This window comes from Tachyglossus aculeatus, chromosome 8 (assembly GCF_015852505.1).
Source record: "Tachyglossus aculeatus isolate mTacAcu1 chromosome 8, mTacAcu1.pri, whole genome shotgun sequence".
In the NCBI taxonomy this organism is placed as follows: Eukaryota; Metazoa; Chordata; class Mammalia; order Monotremata; family Tachyglossidae; genus Tachyglossus; species Tachyglossus aculeatus.
The window spans coordinates 39,630,130-39,650,281 of record NC_052073.1 but is presented as its reverse complement, the minus strand read 5'-3'; the positions used below and the strand labels follow the sequence as shown (position 1 = coordinate 39,650,281).

Here is a 20,152-nt window from a genome sequence, read left to right as displayed (position 1 = left end):
GCTCAATAAATATGATTGATTGATTGGGTAGGGACCGTCTCTAGATGTTGCCAGCTTGGACTTCCCAAGCGCTTAGTCCAGTGCTCCGCACACATTAAGCACTCAATAAATACAATTGATTGATTGATTGATTGATTGTTGGGTAGGGACCGTCTCTAGATGTTGCCAACTTGGACTTCCCAAGCACTTAGTCCAGTGCTCCGCCCACAGTAAGCGCACAATAAATACGATTCAATGAATGAATGAATGAATGAATGTTAGGTAGGGACCGTCTCTATATGCTGCCAACTTGGACTTCCCAAGCGCTTAGTCCAGTGCTCTGCACACAGTAAGTGCTCAATAAATACGATTCAATGAATGAATGAATGTTAAGTAGGGACCGTCTCTATATGTTGCCAACTTGGACTTCCCAAGCGCTTAGTCCACTGCTCCGCACACAGTAAGCACTCAATAAATACGATTCAGTGAATGAATGAATGAATGAATACGACTGAATGAAGCGTCCCCTTCCCCAGGGAGCGAGAGCCGGACTCCGGCAGGCGGGCCCGACTGGGCGCGGGAAGCGGACAGGGGAGGGGGCAGATGAGAGCGACAGGGAGGGGGAGATGGATCAATCAATCAATCAGTCGCATTTATTGAGCGCTTACTGTGTGCGGAGCACTGTACTAAGAGCTTGGGAAGTACAAGTTGGCAACATATAGTTGGCAAGTTGGATCCTGGTGGGAGGGGGAGCCTGGCAAGCGGGCACAGCGGCCAGCGGGAGCCGGACACTGCTCGGGGCCCCGCTCCGGGAATGCTGAATCCCGCTCTCGGTGGTGGGAGCCCGGAGCCCCCCGGGATCCCGGGAACGGAGGGGTGACCGAGGGGGCGTGGGAGCGGCGGGAGGGGGGCGAGGGGCCTTACCCATCGGCTGTACTTGAGGGGGCCCGTGAAGCCCATGGCTTCGATGATCTTGGTCAGCGGGCCCACCTTCTCCTCCGAGGGCCGCACCGAGTCCTGGGTGGCGAGGAGCTGGAGGACCGACCGGAGGGAATCCATCAATCAATCAATCAATCAATCGTATTTATTGAGCGCTTACCGTGTGCGGAGCCCTGGACTAAGCGCTTGGGAAGTAGGGTCAGGGAAGGAAGGAGGCGCCCGCGTTTCCCCTCCAAATCCCAACCACCTCCAAGGTCGAAGACGGGCGACTCGCGCCTGCCTCGCCGACTAGACTGGCAGCTCCTGGAGGGCAGGGCCCCTAAGCAAGTCCAAATAATAATAATGATGGCATTTATTAAGCGCTTACTATGTGCAAAGCACTGTTCTAAGCGCTGGGAAGGTTCCAAGGTGATCAGGTTGTCCCACGTGGGGCTCACAGTCTTCATCCCCATTTTACAGATGAGGGAACTGAGGCACAGAGAAGTGAAGTAACTTGCCCAAAGTTACCCAGCTGACAACTGGCGGAACCGGGATTTGAACCCATGACCTCTGACTCCAAAGCCCGGGCTCTTTCCACTGCGCCACGCTGCTTCCCCAAATCCAACTCTACGGGAGGCCCCGCGGGCATAGCCCAGGCCCGAGAGTCAGAGGACCTGGGTTCGAATCCCACCTCTGCCACCTGTCTGCTGGGGGACGCTGGGCGAGTCAATTGACTTCTCTAGGCCTCATTTGATTAAGACTGTGAGCAATCGATCAATCAATCAATCAGTCATATTTATTGAGCGCTTACTGAGTGCAGAGCGCTGTGCTAAGCGCTTGGGAAGTGCAAGCTGGCACCACGTGGGACACGGGACTGTGCCCAACGCCATCTGTTCGTATTCACCCCGGTGCTTCGTAAGTGCTTAACTGTGAGCCCACTGTTGGGTAGGGACCATCTCTATATCAATCAATGAATCAATCGTATTTATTGCGCGCTTGCTGTGTGCAGAGCACTGTACTAAGCGCTTGGGAAGTCCAAGTTGGCAACATCTAGAGACGGTCCCTACCCAACAGCGGGCTCACAGTCTAAAAGGGGGGGACAGAGAACAAAACCAAACATACTAACAAAATAAAATAAACAGAATAGATATGTACAAGTAAAATAAATAGAGTAATAAATAGAGTAATAATAAATAGAGTAATAACAGAGTAATAAATAGAGTAATAAATAAATAAATAAAGCAATAATAGAGTAGTAATAGAGTAATAAATAAATAATAAAATAGAGAACAAAACCAAACATACTAACAAAATAAAATAAATAGAATAGATATGTACAAGTAAAATAAATACATAGAGTAATGAATCCATACAAACATATATCCATATATACAGGTGCTGTGGGGAAGGGAAGGAGGTAAGATGGGGGGATGGAGAGGGGGATGAGAGGGACAAGTCACCAACTTGCACTTCCCAAGCGCTTAGTCCAGTGCTCTGCACACAGTAAGTGCTCAATAAATACGACTGATTGATTGATTAACAAATACCCAAATTATGATTATCATTATGATTATTTATTTTACTTGTACATATCTATTCTATTTATTTTATTTTGTTAATATGTTTGGTTTTGTTCTCTGTCTCCCCCTTCTAGACCGTGAGCCCGCTGTTGCGTAGGGACTGTATAAGTCACCAACTTGTACTTCCCAAGCGCTTAGTACAGTGCTCTGCACACAGTGCGCACTCAATAAATACGACTGAATGAATGAATAATAATCGTTATTATCGCTACGATGGTATTTGTTAATAATAATAATAATAATAATGGAATTTATTAAGCGCTTATTACGTGCAAAGCACTGTTCTAAGCGCTGGGGAGGTTACAAGGTGATCAGGTTGTCCCATGGGGGCTCACAGTCTTCATCCCCATTTTCCAGATGAGGGAACTGAGGCCCAGAGAAGTGAAGTGACTGGCCCAAAGTCACCCAGCTGACATTTGGCAGAGCCGGGATTTGAACCCATGACCTCTGACTTCAAAGTCCAGGCTGTTCTCCACTGAGCCACGCTGCTTCTAGACTGTGAGCCCGCTGTCAGTTAGGACCGTCTCTAAATATAGTTGCCAACTTGTACGTCCCAAGCGCTTAGTACAGTGCTCTGCACACAGTACGTGCTCAATAAATACGACTGAATGACAGACTGAATAATAATCGTTATTATTGCTATGATGGTATTTGTTAATAATAATAATGATGGCATTTATTAAGCGCTTACTACGTGCAAAGCACTGTTCTAAGCGCTGGGGAGGTTACAAGGTGATCAGGTTGTCCCCCGGGGGGCTCACGGTCTTCATCCCCATTTTCCAGATGAGGGAACTGAGGCCCAGAGAAGTGAAGTGACTTGCCCAAAGTCACCCAGCTGACAGTTGGCAGAGCCGGGATTTGAACCCATGACCTCTGACTCCAAAGCCCAGGCTGTTCTCCACTGAGCCACACTGCTTCTAGACTGTGAGCCCGCTGTCGGTTGGGACCGTCTCTAAATATAGTTGCCTACTTGTACTTCCCAAGCGCTTAGTACAGTGCTCTGCACACAGTACGCGTGGCTCAGTGGAAAGAGCACAGGCTTTGGAGTCAGAGGTCATGGGTTCGAATCCCGGCTCCACCACATGTCTGCTGTGTGACCTTGGGCAAGTCACTTAACTTCTCTGAGCCTCAGTTCCCTCATCTGTCAAATGGGGATTAAGACTGTGAACCCCACGTGGGCCAACCTGATCACTTTGTATCCCCCCCAGCGCTTAGAACAGTGCTTGGCACATAGTAAGCGCTTAACAAATGCCAACATTATTATTATTATTACGCGCTCAATAAATACGACTGAATGACTGAATGAATAATAATCGTTACTATTGCTACGATGGTATTTGTTAAGCGCTTACTCTGTGCCAAGCACTGTTGGGAGGCGAAGCAGCGCGGCACAGTGGAAAGAGCCTGGGCTTTGGAGTCGGAGGTCATGGGTTCAAATCTTCGCTCTGCCAGCTGGGTGACTCTGGCCAGCTGCCGGAGAGCCGTGGGGGCCAGGCCAGGTTCATTCATTCATTCATTCAATCGTATTTATTGAGCGCTTCCTGTGTGCAGAGCACTGTACTAAGCGCTTGGGAAGTCCAAGTCGGCAACATATAGAGACGGCCCCTACCCAACAGTGGGCTCCCAGTCTCGAAGGTTGTGATCTGGGGTTTGTTTCATTCATTCAGTCGTACTTATTGAGCGCTTCCTCCGTGCAGAGCACGGGGGGCCGGGAACGGCACCAGTCTCCCTTCTCTTCCGGAGCTGGGAATTCCCGCTTGGAATACCACGATCCGGGGCCGGAGAGGAGGGCAACCCCCGAGCCCTAGCCGGTCCGTCCCACCGGGCTGGTTTGGTCGGACGGTTGGTGGACAGGGCGGGCGAAGCAGAGGGCGGCGGAGCCTACCTGAGGTGGCAGCCAGAGGGGTCTACTCCATAGTCCCGCCGGGGAGAGGGGCGTCCTCAGGGCCAGGTGCCTGCCGCAGGTGGCCACCTGCAAGGTGGCCAAAGGGCGACTCTTCTGGAACGAGACAAGACCTGCCCTTTATTCATTCATTCATCCATTCATTCATTCATTCAATCGTATTTATTGAGCGCTTACTGTGTGCAGAGCACTGGACTAGGCTGTACTACAGAAAGGGGATGGGAGGGCGAGCCCGCGAAGGAGACGGAGAAGCAGCGGCCGGAGGGACAGGAGGAGAATCACCAGAGGCCAGCGTTGGGAGAAGCAGTGGAAAAGAGCCCGGGCTTTGGAGTCAGAGGTCCTGGGTTCAAATCCCGGCTCTGCCAGTTGGCAGCTGGGTGACTTTGGGTGAGTCACTTCACTTCTCTGGGCCTCAGTGACCTCATCTGGAAAATGGGGGTTAAGACTGTGAGCCCCCCGAAGGGACAACCTGATCACCTTGTGACCTCCCCTGCGCTTAGAACAGTGCTTTGCGCACAGTAAGTGCTTAATAAATGCCATCATTATTATTATTATTATTATTACTAAGCGCTTGGGAAGTACAAGTTGGCAACATATACAGACGGTCCCTACCTAACATTCATCCATTCATTCATTCAATCGTATTTATTGAGCACTTACTGTGTGCAGAGCACTGGACTAAGCACTTGGGAAGTACAAATTGGCAACACAGAGAGACGGTCCCTACCTAACATTCATTCATTCATTCATTCAATCGTATTTATTGAGCACTTACTGTGTGCAGAGCACTGGACTAAGCGCTTGGGAAGTACAAATTGGCAACATAGAGAGACGGTCCCTACCTAACATTCATTCATTCATTCAATCGCATTTACTGAGCGCTTACTGTGTGCAGAGCACTGTACTAAGCACTTGGGAAGTACAAGTTGGCAACGTATAGAGACGGTCCCTACTTAACATTCACTCATTCAATCGTATTCATTGAGCGCTTACTGTGTGCAGAGCACTGGACTAAGCGCTTGGGAAGTACAAGTTGGCAACATATAGAGACGGTCCCTACCTAACAATCATTCATTCAATCGTTTATATTGAGCGCTTACTGTGTGCAGAGCACTGTCCTAAGCGCTTGGGAAGTGCAAGTTGGCAACTTTTATAGACGGTCCCTACCTAACATTCATTCATTCATTCAATCGCATTTATTGAGCGCTTACTGTGTGCAGCGCACTGGACTAAGCACTTGGGAAGTACAAGTTGGCAACATAGAGAGACGGTCCCTACCTAACATTCATTCATTCAATCATATTTATTGAGCGCTTACTGTGTGCAGAGCACTGGACTAAGCACTTGGGAAGTACAAGTTGGCAACATAGAGAGACAGTCCCTACAACATTCATTCATATTTATTGAGCGCTTACTGTGTGCAGAGCACTGTACTAGCTCTTGGGAAGTACAAGTTGGCAACACAGAGAGACAGTCCCTACCTAACATTCATTCATTCATTCAATCATATTTATTGAGCACTTACTGTGTGCAGAGCATTGTACTAAGCGCTTGGGAAGTCCAAGTTGGCAACATAGAGAGATGGTCCCTACCTAACATTCATTCAGTCATTCAATCGTATTTACTGAGCACTTACTGTGTGAAGAGCAGTGTACTAAGCGCTTGGGAAGTACAAGTTGGCAACATATAGAGACGGTCCCTACCTAACATTCACTCATTCAATCGCATTTATTGAGCGCTTACTGTGTGCAGAGCACTGTACTAAGCACTTGGGAAGTACAAGTTGGCAACATAGAGAGATGGTCCCTACCTAACATTCATTCATTCAATCATATTTATTGAGCGCTTACTGTGTGCAGAGCACTGTACTAAGCGCTTGGGAAGTACAAGTTGGCAACATATAGAGACGGTCCCTACCCAACATTCATTCATTCATTCAATCGTATTTATTGAGTGCTTACTGTGTGCAGAGCACTGTACAAAGCGCTTGGGAAGTACAAGTTGGCAACATATAGAGACGGTCCCTACCTAGCAATCATTCATTCAATCGTTTATATTGAGCGCTTACTGTGTGCAGAGTACTGTACTAAGCGCTTGGGAAGTGCAAGTTGGCAACATTTAGAGACGGTCCCTACCTAACATTCATTCATTCATTCAATCGCATTTATTGAGCGCTTACTGTGTGCAGAGCACTGGACTAAGCGCTTGGGAAGTACAAGTTGGCAACACAGAGAGAGGGTCCCTACCTAACATTCATTCATTCAATCTTACTTATTGAGTGCTTACTGTGTGCGGAGCACTGTACTAAGCGCTTGGGAAGTACAAGTGGGCAACATTTAGAGACGGTCCCTACCCACCATTAATTCATTCATTCAGTCAATCGTATTGATTGAGCGCTTACTGTGTGCAGAGCACTGGACTAAGCACTTGGGAAGTACAAGTTGGCAACATTTAGAGACGGTCCCTACCCGACATTCATTCATTCATTCAATCGTATTTATTGAGCGCTTACTGTGTGCGGAGCACTGGACTAAGCGCTTGGGAAGTACAAGGTGGCAACAAGTCCAAGCCCAGGCTAGCGCGTGGAGGGCTGGGGGGCAACGAGCAAGGGAGATGAGGGCTCAGTCCTCTTCCCATTTGGCCATACTGCATTTGGTCTCCGTCGAGCGCTCGCTGTGTGCCGAGCACTTGGGAGTAAGTAGGCCTGTTGGATGATAATAATAATAATAATAATAATAATAATAATAATAATAATAATAATAATGGCATTTATAGACTGTGAGCCCACTGTTGGGTAGGGACTGTCTCTCTATGTTGCCAACTTGTACTTCCCAAGCGCTTAGTACAGTGCTCTGCACACAGTAAGCGCTCCATACGATTGATTGATTGATTGATTAAGCACTTAGTATGTGCAAGGCACTGTTCTAAGCGCTGGGGGGGGGGATACAAGGTGATCAGGTTGTCCCACAGGGGGCTCACAGTCTTAATGCCCATTTTCCAGATGAGGGAACTGAGGCCCAGAGAAGTGAAGTGACTTGCCCAAAGTCACACAGCTGACAACTGGCGGAGTCGGAATTTGAACTCATGACCTCTGACTCCCAAGCCCGGGCTCTTTCCACTGAGCCACGCTGCTTCTCTACCCCAGCGCTTACAGCAGCACTTGGCACTTAATTATAATAATAAAAATATAATAATAATAACATTATAAATTATAATATAATATAATATTATAATAATAATATAAAGTAAGCGCTTAATTATAATAACAATGATGGCATTTATTAAGCGCTTACTATGTACCAAGCCCAGTTCTAAGTGCTGGGGAGGTTACAGGGTGATCAGGTTTCCCCACGGGGGGCTCACAGTCTTCATTCCCATTTTACAGATGAGGTAACTGAGGCCCAGAGAATAATAATAATAATATTGGTATTTGTTAAGCGCCTGCTATGTGTAAAGCACTGTTCTAAGCGCTGGGGAGGTTATAAGGTGATCAAGCTGTCCCACGGGGGGCTCACGGTCCTCATCCCCATTTTACAGATGAGGGAACTGAGGCAAAGAGAAGTTCCATTATTATTCTTATTATTATTAATAATAATAATGGCAATTATTAAGCACTTACTATGTGCAAAGCACTGTTCAGAGCGCTGGGGAGGTTACAAGGTGATCAGGTCATCCCAAGGGGGGCTCACAGAGAAGCAGTGTGGCTCAGTGGAAAGAGCCCAGGCTTTGGAGTCAGAGGTCAGGGGTTCGAATCCTGACTCTGCCACTGGTCAGCTGTGTGACTTTGGGCAAGTCACTTCACTTCTCTCGGTCTCAGTTACCTCATCTGTAAAATGGGGACTAAGACTGTGAGCCCCCCGTGGGACAACCTGATCACCTTATATCTACCCCAGCGCTTAGAACAGTGCTTTGCACATGGTAAGCGCTTAACAAATACCATCATTATTATTATTATTTCACCCCCATTTTCCAGATGCAGTCACTGAGGCACAGAGAAGTTCCATCATTATTTTATTATTAATATTATTATTAATAATAATAATGATGGCATTTATTCAGCACTTACTATGTGCAAAGCGCTGTTCTAAGCGCTGGGGAGGTTACAAGGTGATCAGGTTTCCGGGGGGGGGGGAGGGGCTCACGGTCATTCATTCAATCATATTTATTGAGCGCTTACTGTGTGCAGAGCACTGTACTAAGCGCTTGGGAAGTCCAAGTTGGCCACATAGAGAGATGGTCCCTACCCAACATTCATTCTTTCAATCGAATTTATTGAGCACTTACTGTGTGCAGAGCACTGTACTAAGCGCTTGGGAAGTACATAAGATGCATGATGTACAACATATAAGAACGGGGAGATGTGCAAAATGGTTATAACTTGTAAGTTATAATCAAAAACAGCAGAAAGGTAATAATACCTCCCCTCCATCCCCATTTTACAGATGAGGGAACTGAGGCCCAGAGAATCATAATAACAGTAATGATGGCGTTTGTTAAGCGCTTACTACGTGCAAAGCACTGTTCTAAGCACTGGGGAGGTTCCAAGGTGATCAGGTTGTCCCACGGGGGGCTCACGGTCTTCATCCCCATTTTACAGATGAGGGAACTGAGGCCCAGAGAATCATCATAACAATAATGACGGCGTTTGTTGAGCGCTTACTACGTGAAAAGCACTGTTCTAAGCGCCGGGGAGGTTCCAAGGTGATCAGGTTGTCCCACGGGGGGCTCACGGTCTTCATCCCCATTTTACAGATGAGGGAACTGAGGCCCAGAGAATCATCATAACAATAATGACGGCGTTTGTTAAGCGTTTACCACGTGCAAAGCACTGTTCTAAGCGCTGGGGAGGTTCCAAGGTGATCAGGTTGTCCCACGGGGGGGCTCCCAGGCTTCATCCCCATTTTACAGATGAGGGAACGGAGGCCCAGAGAATCATCATAACAATAATGACGGCGTTTGTTGAGCGCTTACTACGTGCAAAGCACTGTTCTAAGCGCCGGGGAGGTTGCAAGGTGATCAGGTTGTCCCACGGGGGGCTCACGGGCTTCATCCCCATTTTACAGATGAGGGAACTGAGGCCCAGAGAATCATCATAACAATAATGACGGCGTTTGTTAAGCGTTTACCACGTGCAAAGCACTGTTCTAAGCGCCGGGGAGGTTCCAAGGTGATCAGGTTGTCCCACGGGGGGCTCACGGTCTTCATCCCCATTTTACAGATGAGGGAACGGAGGCCCAGAGAATCATCATAACAATAATGACGGCGTTTGTTGAGCGCTTACTACGTGCAAAGCACTGTTCTAAGCGCCGGGGAGGTTGCAAGGTGATCAGGTTGTCCCACGGGGGGCTCACAGGCTTCATCCCCATTTGACAGATGAGGGAACTGGGGCCCAGAAGCGCTCAATTAATACGATGGAACGGATGAATGAAAGACTTCACCCTCCCCTCCTTCAAAGCCCTATTTAAATCCTATCCCATCTCTGCCCATCCGCCAAGCTGGCTCTCTTCCTCCCTTCAAGGCCCTGCTGAGAGCTCACCTCCTCCAGGAGGCCTTCCCAGACTGAGCCCCTTCCTTCCTCTCCCCCTCGTCCCCCTCTCCATCCCCCCATCTTACCTCCCTCCCTTCCCCACAGCACCTGGATATATGGATATATGTTTGTACATATTTATTACTCTATTTTACTTGTACATATCTATTCTATTTCTTTTATTTTGTTAGTATGTTTGGTTTTGTTCTCTGTCTCCCCCTTTTAGACTGTGACCCCACTGTTGGGTAGGGACTGTCTCTATGTGTTGCCAACTTGGACTTCCCAAGCGCTTAGTACAGTGCTCTGCACACAGTAAGTGCTCAATAAATACGATTGATGATGATGATGTTGGGTAGGGACCGTCTCCATATGTTGCCAACTTGCACTTCCCAAGCGCTTAGTGCAGTGCTCTGCACACAGTAAGTGCTCAATAACTACAACTGATTGATTGATAGTAAGCGCTTAATAAATATCCTCATCATTATTATTATTAATAAACACGATTGAATGACTGTGAGCCCACTGTTGGGTGGGGACTGTCTCTCTATGTTGCCAACTTGTACTTTCCAAGCGCTTAGTCCAGTGCTCTGCGCACAGTAAGCGCTCAAGAAATACGACTGATTGATAGTAAGCGCTTAATACCCTCATTATTATTATTACTATTATTAATAATAAAGATGATTGAATGACTGTGAGCCCACTGTTGGGTAGGGACCATCTCTAGATGTTGCCAACTTGGACTTCCCAAGCGCTTAGTCCAGTGCTCTGCACACAGTAAGCGCTCACTACAACCGACTGATTGATAGTAAGTGCTTAATAAATACCATCATTATTATTATTATTAATAATAAAGACGACTGAATGACTGTGAGCCCACTGTTGGGTAGAGACTGTCTCTCTATGTTGCCAACTTGTACTTTCCAAGCGCTTAGTCCAGTGCTCTGCGCACAGTAAGCACTCAATAAATACGATTGATTGACTGAATGAACGAATGAGTGGCCTCCTCCAGGAGGCCTTCCCAGACTGAGCCCCCTCCTTCCTCTCACCCTCATCCCCCTCTCCATCCACCCCGCCTTACTCCCTTCCCTTCCCCACAGCACCTGGATATATGTATTTACGTCTGTACATATTTATTACTCTATTTATTTATTTATCTTACTTGTACCTATCTATCCTATCTATTTTATTTTGTTAGTATGTTTGGTTTTGTTCTCTGTCTCCCCCTTTTAGACTGTGAGCCCACTGTTGGGTAGGGACCGTCTCTAGATGTTGCCAACTTGGACTTGTAAGCGCTCAAAAAATACGATTGATTGATTGATTGATAGTAAGTGCTTAATAAATGCCATCATAATAATAATTATTATTATTATCAATAAAGACAATTGAATGACTGTGAGCCCACTGTTGGGTAGGGACCGTCTCTAGATGTTGCCAACTTGGACTTCCCAAGCGCTTAGTCCAGTGCTCTGCACACAGTCAGCGCTCAGTAAATACGAGTGATTGATTGATTGATAGTAAGCGCTTAATAAATGCCATCGTTATTATTATTATTAACAAAAGACGACTGAATGACTGTGAGCCCACTGTTGGGTAGGGACCGTCTCTATACATTGCCAACTTGGACTTGTAAGTGCTCAATAAATACGATTGATTAATTTCTAGTAAGCGCTTAATAGAAGCCATCATTATTATTATTATTAATAAAGACGATTGAATGACTGTGAGCCCATTGTTGGGTAGGGACCGTCTCTCTATGTGTTGCCAACTTGGACTTCCCAAGCGCTTAGTCCAGTGCTCTGCACGCAGTAAGCGCTCAATAAATACGATTGAGTGATTGACTGATAGTAAGCGCTTAATAAATACCATCGTTATTATTATTAATAAAGACGATTGAATGACTGTGAGCCCACTGTTGAGTAGGGACCGTCTCTATATGTTGCCAACTTGGACTTCCCAAGCGCTCAGTACAGTGCTCCGCACGCAGTAAGCGCTCAATAACTACGATTGAGTGATTGACTGATAGTAAGCGCTTAATAAATACCATCGTTATTATTATCATTATTATTAATAAAGACGATTGAATGACTGTGAGCCTACTGTTGGGTAGGGACCGTCTCTAGATGTGGCCAATTTGTACTTCCCAAGCGCTTAGTCCAGTGCTCTGCACACAGTAAGCGCTCAATAAATACGACTGAGTGATTGACTGATAGTAAGCGCTTAATAAATACCATCGTTATTATTATTATTAATAAAGACGATTGAATGACTGTGAGCCCACTGTTGAGTAGGGACCGTCTCTCTATGTTGCCAACTTGGACTTCCCAAGCGCTCAGTACAGTGCTCCGCACGCAGTAAGCGCTCAATAAATACGATTGAGTGATTGACTGATAGTAAGCGCTTAATAAATACCACCGTTATTATTATCATTATTATTAATAAAGACGATTGAATGACTGTGAGCCCACTGTTGAGTAGGGACCGTCTCTATATGTTGCCAACTTGGACTTCCCAAGCGCTTAGTCCAGTGCTCCGCACGCAGTAAGCGCTCAATAAATACGATTGAGTGATTGACTGATAGTAAGCGCTTAATAAATACCATCGTTATTATCATTATTATTAATAAAGACGATTGAATGACTGTGAGCCTACTGTTGGGTAGGGACCGTCTCTAGATGTGGCCAATTTGTACTTCCCAAGCGCTTAGTCCAGTGCTCTGCACACAGTAAGCGCTCAATAAATACGACTGAGTGATTGATTGATAGTAAGCGCTTAATAAATGCCATTATTATTATTATTAATGGCATTTATTAATTATTTATTATTAGTAGTAAGAACGATAATAATAATAAAGACGATTGAATGACTGTGAGCCCACTGTTGGGTAGGGACCGTCTCTCCATGGGGCCAATTTGGACTTCCCAAGCGCTTAGTCCAGTGCTCTGCCCGCAGTAAGCGCTCAATAAATACGATTGATTGATAGTAAGCGCTTAATAAATGCCATCATTATTATTATTATTATTAATAAAGACAGTTGATTGAATGAATGAATGAATGAATGAATGAGTATTATTATTACCCCGGTTGAGAAGCCTCCCCCCTCCCCCCGCCAAGCCGGTCCTCGCAGAAGGTGACCCGAGGGGGGGCCGCGCATGCGCGGTCAGGGCAGGTCGGGGGGGAGGGGGGGAGACCCCACCCCAAGCCCCCCAGAAGGATTAACCCCTTCCCTTCCCCCTCAGCCTCTCTCCCCTCCCCCTCCATCCCCAGCCCCGGGCGGTAGCCACAGTGACAGTCATTCATTCCCTCCCTCCCTCCTTCACTCACAAGGACTCGGGCCAGCGCCGCCATCTTGCCTCCGGAAGCACTTCCGGGTCAGGGAGGATCCACTTCCGGCGCCCGCCTCTTGCCCCGTTTCCAAGGCAGCCGACGCGATGACGTCATGGATTTCCCGCCCACTCGCGCATGCGTCACCCGCGCGCCCCGCCCCCTTGGCCTTCCCTCAGGAGAGTGTGCTGAGGAGACTGAATCAGTAAATCAATCAATCAGTCAATTGTATTTATTGAGCGCTTACTGTGTGCAGAGCACTGGACTAAGCGCTTGGGAAGTCCAAGTTGGCAACACACAGAGACAGTCCCTACCCAACAGTGGGCTCACAGTCATTCAATCGTCTTTATTAATAATAATAATAATAATGATGGCATTTATTAAGCGCTTACTATCAATCAATCAATTGTATTGAGCGCTTACTGTGTGCAGAGCACTGTACTAAGCGCTTGGGAAGTCCAAGTTGGCAACACACAGAGGCAGTCCCTACCCAACAGTGGGCTCACAGTCATTCAATCGTCTTTATTAATAATAATAATAATAATAATGATGGTATTTATTAAAGGCTTACTATCAATCAATCAATTGTATTGAGCGCTTACTGTGTGCAGAGCACTGGACTAAGCGCTTGGGAAGTCCAAGTTGGCAACACACAGAGACGGTCCCTACCCAACAGTGGGCTCACAGTCATTCAATCGTCTTTATTAATAATAATAATAATAATAATAATGATGGTATTTATTAAGCGCTTACTATCAATCAATCAATTGTATTGAGCGCTTACTGTGTGCAGAGCACTGGACTAAGCGCTTGGGAAGTCCAAGTTGGCAACACACAGAGACAGTCCCTACCCAACAGCAGGCTCACAGTCTAGAAGGGGGAGACAGAGAACAACACCAAACATACTAACAAAATAAAATAAATAGAATAGATATGGACAAGATAAACAAATAGAGTAATCGATCAATCAATCGTATTTATTGAGCGCTTACTGCGTGCAGAGCGCTGGACTAAGCGCTTGGGAAGTCCAAGTTGGCAACCTAGAGAGACGGTCCCTACCCAACAGTGGGCTCACAGTCTAAAAGTCAATTAATCAATCGTATTTATTGATTGAATCAATTTATTAATTGGTTGAATCAATTTATTAATCGATTGAATCAAGTTATTAATTGATTGAATCGATCTGTTAATTGATTGAATCATTTTATTGATTGATCGAATCAATTTATGGATGGGATCAATCCATCAATCGTATTTATTGAGCGCTTACTGCGTGCAGAGCACTGTAGTAATCAATCAATCGTATTTATTGAGCGCTCACTGCGTGCAGAGCACTGGACTAAGCGCTTGGGAAGTACAAGTTGGCAACACATAGAGACGGTCCCTACCCAACAGTGGGCTCACACAGTCTAGAAGGGGGAGACAGAGAACAAAACCAAACATATTAACAAAATAAAATCAATAGAATAGATATGTACAAGTTAAATAAATAAATAAATAGAGTAATAAATATGTACAAACATATGTACATATATACAGGGAATCAATCAATCGTATTTATTGATTGAATCAATTTATTAATTGATTGAATCAATTTATTGATTGGATCAATCCATCAATCGTATTTATTGAGCGCTTACTGCGTGCAGAGCACTGTACTAAGCGCTTGGGAAGTACAAGTTGGCAACATAGAGAGACGGTCCCTACCCAACAGCGGGCTCACAGTCTAGAAGGGGGAGACAGAGGACAAAACCAAACATACTAACAAAATAAAATAAATAGAATAGATATGTACAAGTAAAATAAATAAATAAATAGAGTAATAAATATGTACAAACATAGATACATATATACAGGAATCAATCAATCGTATTTATTGATTGAATCAATTGAGATGGGAGTGGAAGAAAAGACGGCAGCGTAAGCTAGTAGATCGAGCACAGCTCTAGGAGTCAGAAAGATCTGGGTTCTAATCCCGACTGCGTGACCTTGAGCAGGTCACTTCCTTCTTCTGAGCCTCATCTGTAAAATGGCAATTGAGACTGTGAGCCCCATGTGGGACAGTAAGTGCTCAATAAATCAGATTTAATCAATGATGAATGAAAGACAGGGACTGTGTCCAATCTGATTAGCTCGTATCTCCCCCAGTGCTCGACACATAGTGAGCACTTAACAAATGCCATCATTACATTATTATTATTATTATTATATTATTATTATAGTGCACACAGCAGGCACTCAGTACGTACTGAGAAGCAGGGTGGCTCAGTGGAAAGAGCCCGGGATTTGGAGTCAGAGGTCGTGGGTTCAAATTCTGACTGCCAATTGTCAGCTGTGCGACTTTGGGAGAGTCACTTCACTTCTCTGGGCCTCAGTTCCCTCATCTGGAAAATGGGGATGAAGACTGGGAGCCCCCCGGGGGACAACCTGATCACCTCGTAACCTCCCCAGCGCTTCGAACAGTGCTCTGCACTGTTTTATTTTGTTAGTATGTTTGGTTTTGTTCTCTGTCTCCCCCTTCTAGACTGTGAGCCCACTGTTGGGTAGGGACTGCCTCTATGTGTTGCCTACTTGTACTTCCCAAGCGCTTAGTACAGTGCTCTGCACACAGTAAGCGCTCAATAAATACGATTGATTGATTGATTGATTGATTGATAGTAAGCGCTTAATAAATGCCATCATTATCATTATTATTACTCAATAAATACGACTGACGACTCCCAAAAGCTTAGTGCAGTGCTCTCTGCACACAGCAGGCACTCAGTAAGTATTGAGAAGCAGCGTGGCTCAGTGGAAAGAGCCCGGGCTTGGGAGTCCGATGTAATGGGTTCAAATCCCGGCTCTGCCAATTGTCAGCTGAGGTCACGGGTTCAAATCCCAGCTCCGCCAATTGTCAGCTGTGTGACTTTGGGCGAGTCACTTCACTTCACTTTTAGACTGTGAGCCCACTCTTGGGTAGGGACTGTCTCTCTATGTTGCCAACTTGGACTTCCCAAGCGCTTAGTACAGTGCTCTGCACACAGTAAGCGCTCAATAAACACGATAGATTGATTGATTCTCTGTGCCTCAGTTCCCTCATCTGTACAATGGGGATGAAGACTGTGAGCCCCACGTGGGACCACCTAATCACCTTGTATCCCCCCCAGCGCCTAGAACAGTGCTTTGCACATAGTAAGTGCTTAACAGATACCATCATCACATCAATCGTATTTATTGAGCGCTTACTGTGTGCAGAGCACTGTAGTAAGCGCTTGGGAAGTCCAAGTTGGCAACATATAGAGACAGTCCCTACCCAACAGTGGGCTCACAGTCTAAAAGACCATTATTATTATTATTATTATTACTATCGATCGAATGACTGTCAGCTCCTTGAGGGTAGGGACCGTGTCTGCCCAGCAACACGTCCAGTGCTCAGCACCCGGTAGGCGCTCAATAAATACCACTGACTGACTGAGCAGCTGACCCGGGAACCCGGATCGCCAGAGGGAGAGACGACGAGAACCAGGAATCGGGAGTCGGAGGATCTCCCCCTTTTAGACTGTGAGCCCACTGTTGGGTAGGGACCGTCTCTATAGGTTGCCAACTTGTACTTCCCAAGCGCTTAGTACAGTGCTCTGCACACAGTAAGCACTCAATATATACGATTGATTGATTGATTGATTGAGGGAAGCGGTGAAAGGAAATGGGAGAGGATTTTGCAAAGCAGCTTGGCTCAGTGGAAAGAGCCCGGGCTTTGGAGTCAGAGGTCATGGGTTCCAATCCTGGCTCTGCCAATTGTCAGCTGGGTGACTTTGGGCAAGTCACTGCACTCCTCTGTGCCTCAGTGACCTTATCTGTAAAATGGGGATGAAGACTGTGAGCCCCATGTGGGACAACCTGATTATCTTGTAACCTCCCCAGTGCTTAGAACAGTGCTTGGCACATAGTAAGCACTTAATAAATGTTATTATAAACTCGAAATGGAAAAAGAGAGGTCGCTGGCTCTCACGACCACCCTTCCCCGGCTCTCTCCCAGTAGGAGCGTTTTATTCAGAGCCCGGGGGGCTGGCCCAATCAATCAATCAATCGTATTTATTGAGCCCTTACTCATCAATCATATTTATGGAGCGCTTACTGTGTGCAGAGCACTGTACTAAGCGCTTATAATAATAATAATGGTATTTGTTAAGCGCTTACTATGTGCAAAGCACCGTTCTAAGCGCTGCAGGGGGGGATACAAGGTGATCAAGTTGTCATCATCATCATCATCAATCGTATTTATTGAGCGCTTACTATGTGCAGAGCACTGTACTAAGCACTTGGGAAGTACAAATTGGCAACATCTAGAGACAGTCCCTACCCAACAGTGGGCTCACAGTCTAAAAGGGGGAAAAAGGTGTCCCACTTGGAGCTCACAGTCTTCATCCCCATTTTACAGATGAGGGAACTGAGGCTCTGAGACGTGAAGAGTGACTTGCCTAAGGTCACACAGCAGACACGCAGCGGAGTCAGGATTTGAACCCGCGACCTCTGACTCCAAAGCCCGGGCCCTTGCCACTGAGCCACGCTGCTTCTCACTACTGCTCCTTACTGGGTGCAGAGCACTGTACTAAGCGCTCGGGAAGTACAAGTCGGCAAGGCCCAGCTGCCTTTATTTTACTTGTCCAGATCTATTCTATTAATTTAATTTTGTTAGTATGTTTGGTCTTGTTCTCTGTCTCCCCCTTTTAGACTGTGAGCCCGCTGTTGGGTAGGGACCGTCTCTAGATGTTGCCAACTTGTACTTCCCAAGCGCTTAGTACAGTGTTCTGCACACAGTAAGCGCTCAATAAATACGATTGGTTGGTTGGTTGATTAGCCCCCGGGGTCCACAGCGTCTCTGGCTCGGAAAATAAATAATAAGCCTTCTCCCTCTGATTCCGTCTGCCGAGCCAGGTGTTTGGCAAGGAATCGGGATCCCGCGTCCACCTCTCTCGTAGTCCTCCGTCTCTCCGGACCGGGAGACTTGGCTTAGTCCAGTGCTCTGCACATGGTAAGCGCTCAATAAATACGATTGATTGATTGATTGATTGGCCGGTCTGACGTGGGGAAAGGGATACGGGGAGGGCGGGAGGCGGCATCCACTGAGCCGTCGAGCGGCAAGAGTCCCGGGTGTCCAGAGGAGGAGGGACTGTCTCTATATGTTGCCAGCTTGTACTTCCCAAGCGCTTAGTACAGTGCTCTGCACACAGTAAGCGCTCAATAAATACAATTGATTGATTAGTTGGCCGGTCTGACGTGGAGAAAGGGATACGGGGAGGGCGGGAGGGGGCATCCACTGAGCCGTCGAGCGGCAAGAGTCCCGGGCGTCCAGAGGAGGCGGGACTGTCTCTATATATTGCCAGCTTGTACTTCCCAAGCGCTTAGTACAGTGCTCTGCACACAGTAAGCGCTCAATAAATACAATTGATTGATTAACTGGCCGGTCTGACGTGGAGAAAGGGATACGGGGAGGGCGGGAGGGGGCATCCACTGAGCCGTCGAGCGGCAAGAGTCCCGGGCGTCCAGAGGAGGAGGGACTGTCTCTATATGTTGCCAACTTGTACTTCCCAAGCGCTTAGTACAGTGCTCTGCACACAGTAGGCGCTCAATAAATACGATTGATTGATTGATTGATTGGCCGGTCTGATGTGGGGAAAGGGAATCGGGGAGGGCGGGAGGCTGCATCCACAGAGCCGTCGAGCGGCAAGAGTCCCGGGCGTCCAGAGGAGAAGGGACTGTCTCTATATGTTGCCAGCTTGTACTTCCCAAGCGCTTAGTACAGTGCTCTGCACACAGTAAGCGCTCAATATATACGATTGATTGATCGAAGAGGCTTCGGTCGAGCGGGGGTCCCTTCTGGCGGCCCCCGCCGCCGATCGAGGGGGAAATCACGGTCCGGCCCGGATGGTCTGCAACCGTTCGGGGCCGGAGGGAGCCCACTGTTGGGTAGGAACTGTCTCTATATGTTGCCAACTTGTACTTCCCAAGCGCTTAGTACAGTGCTCTGCACACAGTAGGGGCTCAATAAATACGATTGATTGATTGATTGATTGATTGGCCAGTCTGACGTGGGGAAAGGGATACGGGGAGGGCGGGAGGGGGCATCCACTGAGCCGTCGAGCGGCAAGAGTCCCGGGCGTCCAGAGGAGGAGGGACTGTCTCTATATATTGCCAGCTTGTACTTCCCAAGCGCTTAGTACAGTGCTCTGCACACAGTAAGCGCTCAATAAATACAATTGATTGATTAACTGGCCGGTCTGACGTGGAGAAAGGGATACGGGGAGGGCGGGAGGGGGCATCCACTGAGCCGTCGAGCGGCAAGAGTCCCGGGCGTCCAGAGGAGGAGGGACTGCCTCTATATGTTGCCAGCTTGTACTTCCCAAGCGCTTAGTACAGTGCTCTGCACACAGTAGGCGCTCAATCAATACGATTGATTGATTGATTGGTTGATTGGCCGGTCTGACGTGGTGAAAGGGATACGGGGAGGGCGGGAGGCGGCATCCACTGAGCCGTCGAGCGGCAAGAGTCCCGGGCGTCCAGAGGAGGAGGGACTGCCTCTATGTGTTGCCAGCTTGTACTTCCCAAGCGCTTAGTACAGTGCTCTGCACACAGTAGGCGCTCAATAAATACGATTGATTGATTGATTGATTGGCCGGTCTGACATGGGGAAGGGGATACGGGGAGGGCGGGAGGGGGCATCCACTGAGCCGTCGAGCGGCAAGAGTCCCGGGCGTCCAGAGGAGGAGGGACTGTCTCTATATGTTGCCAGCTTGTACTTCCCAAGTGCTTAGTACAGTGCTCTGCACACAATAGGCGCTCAATAAATACGATTGATTGATCGAAGAGGCTTTGGTCGAGCCGGGGTCCCTTCTGGCGGCCCCCGCCGCCGATCGAGGGGGAAATCACGGTCCGGCCCGGATGGTC

At 47.4% G+C, this 20,152-nt stretch overlaps 1 protein-coding gene across 2 annotated transcripts in view; it reads right to left on the bottom strand.

Annotated features, from left to right (window-relative positions):
• LOC119931532 (ubiquinol-cytochrome-c reductase complex assembly factor 1) overlaps window positions 1-13,270 on the bottom strand; it is a 68,949-nt gene extending 55,679 nt beyond the window's left edge. The window contains exons 1-3 of one of the 2 annotated variants that reach the window (XM_038750287.1): window positions 13,229-13,270; window positions 4,363-4,476; window positions 904-1,011 (exon numbers count right to left, since the gene is read on the bottom strand). In XM_038750287.1, the coding sequence (XP_038606215.1) occupies window positions 904-1,011; window positions 4,363-4,476; window positions 13,229-13,252 (246 nt within the window). In that variant the 5' untranslated portion in view covers window positions 13,253-13,270. The remainder of the gene's footprint in view (window positions 1-903; window positions 1,012-4,362; window positions 4,477-13,228) is intronic. The other variant, XM_038750288.1, reaches the window with a different exon arrangement.
• Window positions 13,271-20,152: the final 6,882 nt, after the last annotated feature.